This window comes from Capra hircus, chromosome 2 (genome assembly GCF_001704415.2).
Source record: "Capra hircus breed San Clemente chromosome 2, ASM170441v1, whole genome shotgun sequence".
NCBI classification, from domain to species: Eukaryota; Metazoa; Chordata; class Mammalia; order Artiodactyla; family Bovidae; genus Capra; species Capra hircus.
The window spans coordinates 122,521,394-122,537,046 of record NC_030809.1 but is presented as its reverse complement, the minus strand read 5'-3'; the positions used below and the strand labels follow the sequence as shown (position 1 = coordinate 122,537,046).

The following is a 15,653-nucleotide window of genomic DNA, read 5'->3' as shown; positions in this document are numbered from 1 at the left end:
TCTGTTGTTTGTTTCAACTTTATGTCTTTTTCTTTGGCAACAGTTTTAACATTCAATGAAACTAAAAATCATTCATAACTTTTATCCTCAGTGTGTATGTGCACTGACAGGCATGAGGATCTCTGTGGAATGAAATTCTTCTTCACATAGATGCATAAAGATTTCACCCTACATTTACTTATATTATGCTTTTAAAACACAGTGCTTTCTTGAAAAACTGAAGTATAGTTGATTTACGACATTGGGTAGGCTTCAGTTCTACAGCAAAATGATTTCGTTTTATACATATGTATTTCAGGTTATGTTCCATTATAGGTTACTACCACATGTTGAATATAATTCCCTGTGCTGTGCACTGTCTTCGTTGCTTATTTTACGTGTAGTAGTGTGTATCTGTTAATCTCATAATTGTAACTTGTCACCTCAGGCTTTGGTAACAATGTTTTCTTTCTTTGTGAGCATGTCTCTATTTTGTATACAGGCTGATTTGTATAATTTTTAACATTCCACATATAAGTGATATCATATCGTATTTGGCTTTCTCTGTCTGACTGACTTCCCTAAGTATAATATTCTCTGGCCAAGCAATATCCCATTGTGTACACAAACACAACCCCCACATCTGAAGCCAACTGTCTGCTGATAGCCACTTGGGTTGTTTTCATATCATGGCTATTGTAAACAGTGCTTCTATGAACTGTATCTCTTCAAATTAGAGTTTGGTTTTTTTGGATATGTACCCAGGGTTAGGATTGCTGGATCATATGGTAGCTCTATTTTTAGTTTTTTAAGGAACCTTCATATGCTCCCTAGTGGTTGTACCAATTTATATTCCCATCAACAGTGTAGGAGGGCTCATTTTTCTCTATACCGTCTTCAGGGTTTACTGTCTGTAGACGTTTGGGTGACAGCCATTCTAACTAATGTGAGGTGATACTCACTGTCGTAATTTATATTTCTCTAATAACCAGAGTTGAACAACTTTCTATAGGCCTGTTGGCTATCTGTATGTCTTCATAATAATAATTACTGAAAATCATCAGAAATTCAGTGTTCAAGTTTCTCCAATTATCTTTTTTTGAGTTGGTTTGTTTGACTACAAGGCCTGAACACTGTATTTGAACGATAGTCTTATCAGTCTTTTTAATATCTTTTTTCCTTCTTTCAGTGTGCATGTCCAGTAAACTGCCGTTTGTCCTAAAAAGTTCTCTACATGCTGGATTTGAAGATTGTATGCATGCCCCCATAGCACTTAGTAAGTCCTGTCACTGGATTTCCTAGACACTAATATCTGTAGGCTTGATCTGATTTAGGATTCCCCCCAAGAATATTTTATAATTTCTATTTCTTCCTAAACTGAAGAGTAAATTTTTATTAACCTAAGAAAGTATATTGTGTAAATAAAGGTTTAAAAAACCCTGTTTAATTTCTATTAACTACACTTAGAAGACAAAGAATAAAAACTATAGGTTGCCAAAAAGAAAGCATAGTGTAAGTGTTAGTTGCTTGGTGCTGTCTGACTCTTGGCAACCCCATGGACTGTAGTCCGCCAGGCTCCTCTGTCCACAGACAAGAATATTGGAGTGGGTAGCCACTCCCTTCTCTAGGGCATCTTCCCGACCCAGGGTTCAAACCCGGGTCTCCTGCATTGCAGGCAGATTCTTTACCATCTGAGCGACCAGACATGCCCATAGGTTGCAAAAAGGTAATATTAAAAAACAACAACAACAAAACACCTTAAGTATTTATGTTTAATTCAATCATAATTTTATATCATTTTGATGAAATTATTTAAGTAATATGTTACTACTCTAAATGTTAGATGTACTTTTGAAAGTTATTTTATTGCTTTAAGGTGAGGCTGCTGGAACATTTTACAAAAACATTAGAATAAATATTTATGCCTTACCATGTTACAGAGTCCTTCGTGAACTGTACAATCTAATGTACCAAACTTAAGCTGACCATAAAGATGCTTTGATGCTTTTCGCAGCTCTGGCAATAAAGCTCGGCATGGTGGACACCACTATTGAAGAAAAAATATTCGTAAGCACCAAGCCAAATGAAACCGAAAAACCACATATTTTTTCCAACAAGCAATATGCTAAGATAAACATTTATTACAGTGACAAATCTTCAGCATTTATACACTCAATCCTTGGAAGGGCGAGTACGTCAGCCTTCCTTAAAAACAGTATGTGACAGTGGCCAAACTGAGTAACATGATTCTAACACGCATTCTTCAAGGTCACCGAGAAAATGGTTTTTCTTCTGTCACAACAACAGAAAGCCTGAAAATGTGGAAATGACAGATAAACATAACTTACAGGGGCAAAAAAATCAACTAGCCATGGTTCTTTTTCATTGGCAGGAAAATTTTGAGGTCCAAGTGTGGTAACATGAGAGTTGACACTTTCCTTGGCAAAGGCAAGTATGTCATATACAATCTTCTTTCCTTTGAAACAGAGAAAGAAGAGAAAAGTTAAAATCTACATTTTGTCTTTTTAGCCACAGAAACACTTCAAAGCTTTTATACTTGAAATACTGAAGAGAAGATAAACTTATGAACCAGTTGATTTGGTGGAGGTTTTGGTGTTCTGTATACTATGTAAGTTTGCTCCGCCAGAGAAACCTTTGCTTTACACTCTGCTTCTTGCAGGATCAGATACAACGTCGAGACCTCTTCGAAAAGTTCCTTCATCCTCAGAGGGAGAATTATTTCCTGCCAACGTTCTTGGAGTGCTTTTTGCTTGCCTGAACTACTGTTATGGCCTAACTTTGAAGTCTGTTTCTTCAACCTAGACTTCTCTTATGAATTCAAGACCTGAGTTACCCAGTGGAAATATTTACCTGGATGTCATATGAACATTTCAAACAAAATATACACAAATCAAAGTTGAGTTATTCTCCCCTAAACTCACTCCTTTTCTCACCGTTCCTACCTTGACAATAGTGTAATCACCCACTAGGTGCTCAGTAAGATTTCCTAGAGTGATTCTTGCCTTCTCTCTTTGCCTGTCTGTCACAGCTCCAACCATTCTCTCTCTTACCATCTCTAACCCCGATTTAGGCTACTGCCTAAATGTAGTCTAGCCTACTGAAATAAGCAAGCTGGTCTTTCTATTCTGCCTTCCTTAACTAATTCATTTTCTACATTGCTACCAGAGGCAAGTTACAAAAACATTAATCTGATCGTGTGGTCCCCTTGCTTAAAGAATATACTCTGTGGCTTCCCAAATACTAGCTTTCTTAGGACCACGACATAATCCATCTTCTCATGTGCCCTCTGATTTATTCATTCAATAGTTAAGTAAAGCACCTACTATGTGTCAGGTCCTGTTTTAAATGTCGTACATACTTTCTCCTTAGGGAGTTCATAGGCCAACAGAAAAGAAACATTTCATAAATATGTAAACAGTGATAAATGAAACCACGTTGTCCTGCTTTTTCCTCACTCTTTAGCTACTGCTGCTTGAATTGCTTCATAAATTATTCACTTTTGGACAAGGTCATCCTCACCTAAGGCTTCAATTACCAACGAAAGAGTTTTAGCCCAGACTCTTCTCCTGAGACCAGGCCTATATTCAACTGTGAACCAGGGGTGTGCACTTCATGTCACCTCCTCCCCCAGTGTTCTCTTTCTTACAGAATGGTGCCATCAGTCACTCACTCGCCAAGTCAGAAACTTGAGTTTCCTTTTATCTCCCTACATTTAAACACAATCATCAAGTTATACTGATTTTGCATTCATTTAAAAACTGTCTACTTCTCTTCATCTACATTACCAATCTTGTCTTGGTAATGACTACATCAGACTTCTACTTGCTTTCTCTCCCTCCAATTCTAGGCAGCCAGTTAACTTTCTAAAACGTAGAACAGTTAAGTCACATCTCTGCTTAAATCCATGAAAGCCTTTGCTCTGTCTCCAGGACAGAGTCCAAACTACATTATTACCTGACAGATGAAACACACAGTTGGGACCCCAGTGCCATTTCCAGCCTTAAGTCTCATTCCTTTTCACACTCCACATTCCAGTTATCCTAAAAATTCTTGCCTTCTAAGAATAAATAAGGCTCTCTTATTTCAGAGTCTAAGAATACACTTACTGGTTCCTGTGCTTGGAACATATTTAACACCTCTTTGTATAACCATTACTTCTACTTAGATCTCGATGGAGAGACTGCTTTCTCTAACCTCAGAAAATTATTCCATCTATGTATTCTTCCTAAGTGTAACCCATACTCATTTTAGGGTAGGTATCTCCAAGATCGCCTTCAATGACCCATACCACTGTTGTACCAGAGTTGGTGTATACAATCAATAGAATATGGTGAGTGTGCTGGTTTATACTGTCTGAGATCAGATTATAAGAGATATCATTGATTCTGTGTATGTGTGTCTCTCTGATCATTCATCCTGCGATAAGTAAGCAGCCCCTCAGAGAGGTCCATCTGGTGGGGAGCCGAGGCCTCCTGGCTACGCCATGAGTCAGTTTGGAGCCAAATCTGCCAGCCACAGTCCAATCTTCAGATGACTATAGTCCTTACCCACCGGGACTGCACCTCATGAGAAAACCCAAGCCAGAACCACTCAGCTAAGCTGTTCTCACCTTCCTGAACACTAGAAACTGTGTTGAGTTAATAAATGTTCATTGTTTTAAACTGCCAAGTTTATCAATGGAGAAAAGACAATCTCTTTAACAAGTGGTGTTGGGAAAACTGGTCAACCACTTGTCAAAGAATGAAACCAGAACACTTTCTAACACCATACACAAAAATAAACTCAAAATGGATTAAAGATCTAAATGTAAGACCAGAAACTATAAAACTCCTAGACAACATAGGCAAAACACTCTGACATAAATCACAGCAGGACCTTCTATGACCCACCTCCCAGAGTAATGGAAATAAAAGCAAAAATAAACAAAAGGACCTAATTAAACTTAAAAGTTTTGCACAACAAAGGAAACTATAAGCAAGGTGAAAAGACAGCCTTCAGAATGGGAGAAGATAATAGCAAATGAAGCAACTGACAAAGAATTAATCTCAAAAATACACAAGCAGCTCCTGCAGTTCAATTCCAGAAAAATAAATGACCCAAGCAAAAAATGGGCCAAAGAACTAAACAGACATTTCTCCAAAGAAGACATACAGATGGCTAACAGACATGAAAAGATGGTCAACATCACTTGTTATCAGCAAAATGTAAATCAAAACCACAATGAGGTACTGGTCAGAATGGCTGTGATCCAAAAGTCTATAAGCAATAAATGCTGGAGAGGGTGTGGAGAAAAGGGAACCCTCTTACACTGTTGATGGGAATGCAAACTAGTACAGCCACTATGGAGAACAGTGTGGAGATTCCTGAAAAAACTGGAAATAGAACTGCCTTATGACCCAGTAATCCCACTGCTGGGCATACACGCTGAGGAAACCAGAACTGAAAGAGACATGTATACCCCAATGTTCATCGCAGCACTGTTTATAATAGCCAGGACATGGAAACAACCTAGATGTCCATCAGCAGATGAATGGATAAGAAAGCTGTGGTACATATATACAATGGAGTATTACTCAGCCATTAAAAAGAATACATGTGAATCAGTTCTAATGAAGTGGATGAAACTAGAGCCTATTATACAGAGTGAAGTAAGCCAGAAAGAAAAACACCAATACAGTATACTAATGCATATATATGGAATTTTATAAGATGGTTAATGATGGCTCTATATGCGAGACAGCAAAAGGGACACAGATGTATAGAACAGCCTTTTGGACTCTGTGGGAGAGGGCGAGGGTGGGATGATTTGAGAGGGTAGCATTGAAATGTGTATATTATCATATGTGAAGTGGATTGCTGGTCCAGGTTCAAGGCATGAGACAGGGTGCTCAGGGCTGGTGCACTGGGATGACCCTGAGGGATGGGATGGGATGAGGGGGGAGGTGGGTTCTAGATGGGGAACACATGTGCGCCCGTGGCTGATTCATGTTGATGTATGGCAAAAACCAACACAATATTGTAAAGTAATTAGCCTCCAACTAAAATAAATAATTAAAAAATGTTTTGCATTTTCTAGTATGAACAAAAAATAAGTAAATCAACTGCTAAGTTTTGGGGGTAATTTACTACTCGGAAGTAGATTAATGCTCCTCATGTCAAGACATTTAAAAAGTTGCCCAGCTACGTGTCTGTTTTTTCTACCTCATAATGTTCTTTAAGAGAGAGACTAAGGCTAGTACCTATTCTTTGCCTACTCTCTAATATTGTACCTGGCACATAAATCCAAAGATATAATACAAGTAATGCTGTGAAGTTAGTGACAGCACACAAAAGGAAGCACTTGGGTGTTCGTGGTACATTCCACGGGAGGAGATGCTTCAAGTGAAGTTTCAAAGGGTGACTCGGAGTGTGCTAAATATCTTGAGGGCCAAGAAGTAATGATTACAATGCAAGAGGAAGAAAAATCTGTGTAAGGCCCAGGAGTGAAAGAACATGGTATTTTCAATGATTCACAAGTAGCTAGAGCTAAAATTATTTGCAGAGGCAGAGGTGGGAGATGAGGCTGGAAAACCAGGCAGAGGCAGGTTAACTTTTAACTTAACAACTATTTACTGAATTCCTGTTATGCACAGCCATTCTAGGTGCTGGAAATACAGTGGGGACCAAGACAAAGTCATTGCTCCTACACTAGGGCATCTGAAGTTTATTCCTAACGAGATCAGCAGACTCAAGGCAGAAAAGAGACATACGAAGGCTCCACGTATTCTATGGTAATAAATCTGCAAAGAAAACAGTTAATTGCAAAGAAAAAATGCTACGAGGCAGATAATTATACTGGAGGATATTAGACAAGATGGAGATGATGGACCTGGAATAAGGCAGTAAGCACAGACTAGAGAAGGAATCTGAGAAATATGTCAGAGGCGGAAAAGAACAGAACAGTAAGAAACCTTAGGTCATTTCCAGCACTTTCACGAGGTGGCATAGTTTAGTGCAGCTCTAAGTCTAGGCTTCGGAGTCAGACATATTTGGATACAAAATCTACCTTCGCCAGTTATTTTATCTTTCTGAGCCTAAGTTTTCTGCCTTGTTGTGAAGATATACATGGATATGCACAATATGCAAATACCTTTAGGAAAACATCTCATTTATAAAAAACACTGAGTAAACAGTAGTTACTGTTAAATTTATCTTGTCGTCTTTGCTCCCATAGTTCCTTCAGTCTAGGGAACCTCACTTGTTTTCTTGTATTTGCCTGGGGAAACTGAGTATTCAAATGTCACCTTAATTCAAATATCACCTCCTGATGCAAAAGTCTCTTTATTTGATCTTATATTTATAATGGCTATTACAATGTCCTTCATATTTTCTTAAACATCTCCCTTTTCTCACTATCCCTGCACTAGATATTTTAAAATTCCTGAGAGCAGAGTCCATATCTTACCATTTTGCATTCCTAACACCTATAAGAATGCTTGTCATGTTACAGGCATAGTCTCAGTATCTGTTATTTACTAACTGTTAGTAGTTTGTGTCTTTCTTTTGCTACACTTGACCTTTTTCAGGACAGAGACGATGATGTAAACCAAACTTCAGGAATTGGAACTGCATGATGCAGGGCTAACGTCCTGAACAAGCTGAAATGCAGAAATACAAATTCAAAATTCAAGAATACTAACAACGCACTTAACAGAGATGTTTGGTCATCAAGTGTTGGAAAAACATCTAATAGACTATCTAGAAATTGCCCATAATGGTTGAGATGCTATATTAGGTACACTGAAATGGAAATGATAGGTATTGCTTATTTTTGTCAACCAGCAAGACCCTTAAATTCTTTACTAGCCTGACAAGTCACTAGAGTTCTTACTGAAACACTGATCAAAATATTAGGTAGAAAAAAGGATTTTAAAAAGAATAAAGAAGATAAAATAACTATATATAATTCAAAATATCTTTCCCTTTAAGCAACATTTACTAATAAATGAAAGCAAAGTCATTTTAAAATAATCATGTCCATATAAAACAAGGTAAAATTAAAAAATGAAGAAATTTTAAAATCATTTTTTCCCCTTCTTACCATGATGAATTTCAAATTCTTTGGTTCCCTGTCCTTTAAATACCGCTAGACATGGCTGAAAAACATAGAAGTTACTACAGACGTCTGGTGCAGAGGAACAGTCAAACTTGCCAACCTAAAGGAAAGAGAAAGTTCAATATGTAGAAAAGAAAATCTTATCCATTCAATTAAATATTTGTAAGGATAATCCGAAAATGACATTTCTATAAAAACAACACAGCTTCTTAACAAGTTAATGGACCATGAAAATAAGAAACAGGAATCATTAGTTTACATTTAACACTGAAACTACATTTAGGATAGATAATGCCTCTTGGAGATCTCAAAAACCTGAGAGGAAATTACCAAGAAAATATTAAGTTGTTTATGAAGCCCATCCTTCTAAAAACTTAGAAGCAGAAATATTTCATACAGTGTGGGAACAAACCTAGTATGCAAATGATAAACCAAGAAAAATATTTGCAGCATTTAAGATAGAGGATTTCTATTAAGAAATAAAGGATAAACATCCCATCAGGAGAAAGAAAATGGGGCTGAGACATACATAGAAAATAAAATAGAAAGCAAATATATAACAATGAGTATTATTAACATATCACTTTTGGCCTATCCAAACAGTGCTGATTATAAAGAATGGTAATACCAGGGCTGGCTCTGGTGCAGAGAAGAAATGGGTCACTCCCATGCTGTCAGTAAGAAGGAAGGCTCTGATAATGAGGATAAAAAACTTTTAAGAAAATATAACCTTGGTTCAAAAAATTCCTCATAGTGCATTTTTCCAGGGCATCCTTTTTGATATAAAAATGGAAACAGCTTAAAGTCACCAGTAAGAGAGACTAGGTTAAACAATCATAGTGTAGCCATACAGTGAGATGATGACTGATACATATACCTACACAAAAATACACATATCAATATATATTACATTGGTATGTAGAAAAGTTTTTAATCACTAGATGGAAAATTTTACAGAAGAGAATAAGAGCATACATATAAATTTACATGTCTATGTCTATTACCATGGCCATTATAGTATGCACAGAGGTGCACATGTACACTTATGTGCTAACACATACCCACGTTTAAAAAGCCTCAACAGTTGTAACAGTAAATTCTTAACAATGGTGAAAATACAGATAATTTTTAGAAATCTCTAACTCATTTTTGCACTTATTTATAATATCATAATTTAAAATAATGAACATGAATTACTTATATAAAGAAACAAGTACTTAAAAAAAGCTATAATTTTCTGCATTCCAGAAAAACTATATCATATAGATTTACCAGATAACAACTGCTCAAGAAAAATGAAGGTTAAACTTTTTCAGATATCATTTTAATTTTCAGTAGGAAAAAAACAGAAGAACAAAAGCATTTAGGGATTTCTAAATTTAGAATTCGACTAAACATCTTAATGTTATTTAAAACATAACTTTATGTACTAAATTAAGACAGCACAAAAGCAGAAGGGTAGGCAGAATACATTTTTCTTACTTGAATATGTTCATTTTTAAGCAGAGTTTTTAGTTTCTTCAACTCAGGATCATTTGAATTTTCATTTTGTCCAAAGTGAAAAAATAAGAGCCACCGATGATGAGCTAAACGATCCTTAGACGTGATTAAAAATGAAAGTGATAAAGGGAAAGAAACATCAGAGATGAGAAATCCTAAGAGTTCTAATCTTTATTTCTTTGACTTAATTTTAACTATCTTAACCGTTACTTCAAAATACTGTCTAAAATTCAGACCCAGTCATATTCTTATGTTGTAGTTTATTTGGAATAATGCTATATAAACCAAACATACAGTATTACAGAAAGAAAAGAGCCACTAAATCATGGAATCTTAAGGTGGATGACTGTGCTAAGAAAAAAACGCAATTTTAACGACACAGAACTAAAAAGCTGAAAGGTAGGGAAGCCAGCAGATTGTTTCCAGGTTTAACATAAAGTTTCGTAGGAAAATAGACTTAGAAAACTCTGGGATCAATTAGTAGAAGAAATCAATTGATTCTTCTACAAACTGAATGTTTCTAAAGCTGGTCTGTAATTCTCACTGAACAACATAATCTGTTCTGTAGGGAGGAACACAGAGCTCCAGATCAGATTCAAAGTTGCTTTGTGATCAGTATCTTGCCTTTCCTGGTGCTCTTCCTGAACCTGCCTATAGGACTAGTTACACAAAGCTATAGATCCACCCTCAAGTTGCAATCCCAGCAAACCTGGCATTAGAGTTTGACCTGGAATCAACTGATAAAATATATATAAATAAGATCCTCTGAAATGGCTACTTTTCCTCTGAAATGAATAAAACAAATGCTGACTTTTAAAATGTTAAGATCTGAAATGTTATCAATATCTGTTATGATTTATTATTAAAGAAAAAATTTACCTGTAGTGTATTTGCCGAAAGGAGTTCAAAATCTGGAAGATTATGCATTATTTCCATATAAATTTCTTTAGCATCCAATGAATTAAGAAACTAAAACAAGAGAATCATATTGTTATTTTTTAAAATCAACATTTGAGTATTTCAGTGTCTTAGTTTTTCAGTTTTCAGAGAAAGAAATTTTAAGAAAAAAACACAGAAGTAACATAGTTTTCAAGCTATATTTATCCTAAATGTTTTCCTTTTCAAAAAAAGACAGTATATCATATTTTGACAATTATTAAACAGTTATATAACTGGGTTGTTTCTTTAAAAATAGTGATGCAAAATAAATTTCATTATGAGGTGTTTTATTACCTAGAATTTTCTGTTAACTGTGTTGGGTATTCTACAATAATCCTCTAAATAACCTTGAGGGACCTCTGGCTCACTGGCGGGAAAAGCTGCATCATATTCAATCTAATTTTAATGTTAACCATGTTTAAAGGATGCCAGTGCTTTACAGATTGTCTAAACATTGTTAAAACAGTAGAATATTTGATGATCTAACAAGATGCTTTATGGGCTTCCCTGGTGGCTCAATGGTAAAGAATCTGCCTGCAATGCAGGAGACCAGGGTTCGATCCCTGGGTTGGGAAGATCCCCTGGAGGAGGGCAAAGCAACCCACTCCAGTACTCTTGCCCGGAGAATTGCATGGACAGAGGAGCCTGCCAGGCTACAGTCTATAGGGTTGTACAGAGTTGGACGTGACTGCAGCAAGAAAGCAGCAGCAGTAGCAGTAAGGTGCTTCATATCCCAATTAATAACGGCAGAAAGTACAGAAGAACTAAAGAGCCTCTTGATGAAAGTGAAAGAGGAGAGTGAAAAAGTTGGCTTAAGGCTCAACATTCAGAAAACTAAGATCATGGCATCCAATCCCATCACTTCATGGCAAATAGATGGGGAAACAGTGGCTGACTTTTTCTGGGCTCTGAAATCACTGCAGATGGTGACTGTAGCCATGAAATTAAAAGACGCTTACTTCTTGGAAGGAAAGTTATGACCAACTTAGACAGCATATTCAGAAGCAGAGACATTACTTTGCCAACAAAGGTCCATCTAGTCAAGGCTATGGTTTTTCCAGTAGTCATGTATGGATGTGAGAGTTGGACTATAAAGAAAGCTGAGCACCAAAGAATTGATGCTTTTGAACTGCGGTGTTGGAGAAGACTCTTGAGAGTCCCTTGGACTGCAAGGAGATCCAACCAGTCCATCCTTAAGGAGATCAGTCCTAAGTGTTCATTGGAAGGAATGATGTTGAAGCTGAAACTCCAATACTTTGGCCACCTGATGAGAAGAGCTGACTCATTAGAAAAGACCCTGATGCTGGGAAAGATTGAGGGCAGGAGAAGGGGACAACAGAGGATGAGATGGTTGGATGGCCTCACCGACTTGATGGACATGGGTTTGGGTGGACTCCGGGAGTTCGTGATGGATAGGGAGGCCTGGTGTGCTGTGGTCCATGGGGTTGCAAAGAGTCGGACAGGACTGGTGACAACTGAACTGAATTGAAGGAATTAAGAAAAACTTACGGGAAAACTGGAATGGACCTTGTTTATTATAGAGGTTTTCAGAAATAACGTCCCTGAATCAAACCAATGAGGAGTTTTGCATATGTAAAATATGTATTTTGAATTAAATACACTTTAGGTCTAGGTCTCTTATTTAAAACACAAACAACTGAAATAGACATATCTCAATTCTAACAACTGTCTATTTCTGTCCATATTTTATTCTCAGCATATTTTTTTCATGGAACTCTCTTTGCTAGTCTAATTCTCATCGAAGCAGCTGCTATTACCAAAAGTGTAGCAATAGTTACACCAAGAAAATGTATACAGGGGTTGATCAGTTTACTGTCTATCTTTAAACTATTTTCTTGACAATTCAAATATTGCCTCAAAGATATAAAACTCTATTAAAAACCTGTAGAAACTATTACTATATTCAGTTTAACTATGTTCAACATGAGAACACAATCAAATGGATAGAAACAATGTCTCTAAGAATCGAAAACTTGGTTCTTCTGCTTAAAAATAAAAAAATCTGTAGCATACTCTCAAAAACCTATGAAATAATTTGTTACCAAAGGGCTTAACAGGTCAAAAGAGAAAGCTTTCATGCTTCAGTACTATAAAGCTCATTCACTTTACTCACATTCATCAAAAATTTTATATAATTTATAAATTTTTAAATTTATAAATTATAAATCGGTTTTAGAGTAAAATTTGGTAGTTTTATTTACCAAGGGTATTGTGCAGCCTCTAAATTCCACCTGCCACACATATTTAGCTAGCATAGAGTTTTACATTTTTTAAAAACTTGAATGCTTTTAGGAGGGACAAGGACTTTAATTCATCAGCCTGTGTTATCACACTTCTAATATCACTTATTTATGTTTCCTGAGATCATATCTGAGCTTGCTGTTTTAACCAAAAAGTCCCAAGATCTCACTGAAAAATGGGATTGTTGCACTGAAGGCAAGAGCCTACGTTTAGCGTTAACCAGAGTCCAGGTAATCTTCATGAGCTAACGGCACAGTGTAAAATACACCCAGGTTTTCTGGGGAATCCGGCAACATGAATTGAACATGCAATCGCTACAGCCATCTCATTCTAAATAGATAATGGAAGAACTGCACAAAGGTGAGCAGGACAGTACATTATAACACTGCTTGTGATCATGAAAAAGTAGAAATTTATCTATCCAGAGAGGACTGGTTAAACTCATTATGTTACATTTAGTCAATGAATTAGTTTCTAGGAATTGTTGATGCACATATTCACAGGAATTATTGTATATACTACTATTCAGGGACACACACACATACACACACAGTATAAAGCACTTAAGCAGGCACTAAATGGGCTTCCCTTGTGGCTCAGCTGGTAAAGAATCCGCCTGCAATGTGGGAGACCTGGGTTCAATCCCTGGGTTGGGAAGATCCCTGGGAGAATGGAAAGGCTCCTCGCTCTAGGATTCTGGCACTATATACAGTACTTACTTATGTGCCAGATATTCTTCTAGGCCCTTAGGATATGTCAGTGAAAAATTCAAACTTAAAATTTACTGCAAGAGAAAAATAATGAAAGAACAAATATAGTATATAAGGTGATAAGTACAATGAGGTGGATAATGAAAGATTTTAAAGAGATCCAACTATTTTCCTGATTAATGGAGTATAGGTTATAAGATATGAGAAAAAGAGGGGTCAAGAATGACTCCAAGGTATCTGGCCTTAATCATAAAAGATGAAGCTTTCATTAACTGAGATGGGGAAAAAAACTAGGTAGAACAGACCTATGGGGAAATATCAGGAGTATAGTTACAGACATCTAAGTTTGGAACATCAATTAATATCCCAGGGGAGACAATAAACAGGCTGGAGAATAACCACGTCTGTAGTGGAGGGCAGAGGTCTGGGCCAAAGGCAAAACTAGTGAGTTGCCTGCATGAAGTCATAATTTCACACACATATAAGCAGAGAGCTGGAAGGGTATGTCCCAAGACTTGATGGTGCTTGCCTATGGGTGATTTAGTTTTAATGAATTTCAAATCTTTCTTTACACATTTATATATCAAACATGAATTTCTATAATGAAGGCATGTAATCTGTATCAATATCAAAAAAAGAAAAGTAAAAACAGAAAACTACAGGTAGTCTGTCTTACATTAGAATCTTTTTTTGTGGATGGGTTCTCTAGAGACCTATCTGATATCCCAGCATTTGTTTCAGCTCCTTGACAGCTATCTTGAACCTCAGCTTCTTCATAAAATTAGGAAGGTGAACCAGACCAGTAGCTCATCAAACTAAGTTTCTATCAGAGTCAAACAGGAGGCTTAAAAAAAAAAACAGATACCAGATTCCAGCTAAACCTATCAATAATCTATATTTTAACATGAGAACATAAGGAAGTAAATGGAAACCAGTAAATATTCATTTAACCTAAGAATATATTCTTTACCTTTGGGATTGTTAAAAGTGCAGTTTAGAAATAATCCTTACAGTTTAACTTTTTAAACTGAAGTATTAAACAGAATCCCAAATATTAAGTATTTGTTCTAAATAAATTAAGTGTTCCATAATCAGATGATATAAACTGGTTCATTTTTTTTTTGCTCATTGTTTATAAAATGATATATTTGAATACATGTGTTATGTATTTATATGTAAAGAAATTAAAGGGATTCATACCAAAACACCGTTTTTCTCTTTGTTATTTAAAGTGGCTCCAGGAGGAAAATAGGCAGTCGTACTTGTTGTAATATCCAAACTTTTACAAAGGTTATCCTGGGTGGCACAGTCCACCCACCCCACATTAACAAGACCATCCTAAAATGAAAAGAAAAAAATAATACTGTAAGTTGAAAAAAAAAGTTAAAAAGGATTTATAGTTCACAAAAATACAACTGCACTACCATAAAAATTAAACTTTTAAAAAGAACACAAAAAATGAGGCAGATTTGAATAACATGATTAATAAATTTGATCAAATAGATATAAAAATTACACCTCACATAGGAAACATTTTAAAGCATACATAGAACACTAACAATCTTTGTAAAACAAACAAACAAAATCTTGGCAAATGCCCACCCTACAAGGACAGTTTTAATAGTGTTAAAGTATCAACGCACAGACTGTACTCCCTGACCATAATGACGAGAGCTAAGTAAGTGAAATAACAAAACAGCAAAAAGTTAAGGTTTGGAAATGACAAAAACACTAACTCTCTGGTTAAAGAGGAACTCAAATTATGGAATATTTAGGAGTGACTAAAAGCACTACATGTTAAAATATATTGAACACAGCCAATCAGAAAGACGCTTATAACTGTGAATATATTGATCAGAAAACAAGGAAGATTACAAACAAGGGAGTTAAATGTTCAAGAAACCAGCAAAGAAAATACCTGGAATCAGTTTTTAAATGTGTTTCTTAACATAGTGATACAGTTTTGCAAAATAATCGATGCTTACCAACATACCACTTAACCTGAGACGTGTCTGTGAGGTCAAACAATCTGAGGAGGGGAAAAGAAACTTATGAGGAACTTTCAGCTATTAAGTATGAAATCTATACTTTCATTTGCTGCAAACCATGATGTTGATTCTAAGGCAATTAATTGGGCTGTGCTGGTA

The 15,653-nt window shown here is 36.1% G+C and overlaps 1 protein-coding gene across 3 annotated transcripts in view; it reads right to left on the bottom strand.

The window, feature by feature from the left end:
• DNAJC10 (DnaJ heat shock protein family (Hsp40) member C10) overlaps positions 1-15,653 on the bottom strand; it is a 46,213-nt gene that overhangs the window by 13,797 nt on the left and 16,763 nt on the right. For all 3 annotated transcript variants that reach the window (XM_018065422.1, XM_018065427.1, XM_018065435.1), the window contains exons 10-16: positions 15,492-15,535; positions 14,707-14,844; positions 10,475-10,564; positions 9,578-9,691; positions 8,081-8,195; positions 2,328-2,455; positions 1,910-2,026 (exon numbers count right to left, since the gene is read on the bottom strand). In XM_018065422.1, coding sequence (XP_017920911.1) covers positions 1,910-2,026; positions 2,328-2,455; positions 8,081-8,195; positions 9,578-9,691; positions 10,475-10,564; positions 14,707-14,844; positions 15,492-15,535 — 746 coding nt within the window. The remainder of the gene's footprint in view (positions 1-1,909; positions 2,027-2,327; positions 2,456-8,080; positions 8,196-9,577; positions 9,692-10,474; positions 10,565-14,706; positions 14,845-15,491; positions 15,536-15,653) is intronic.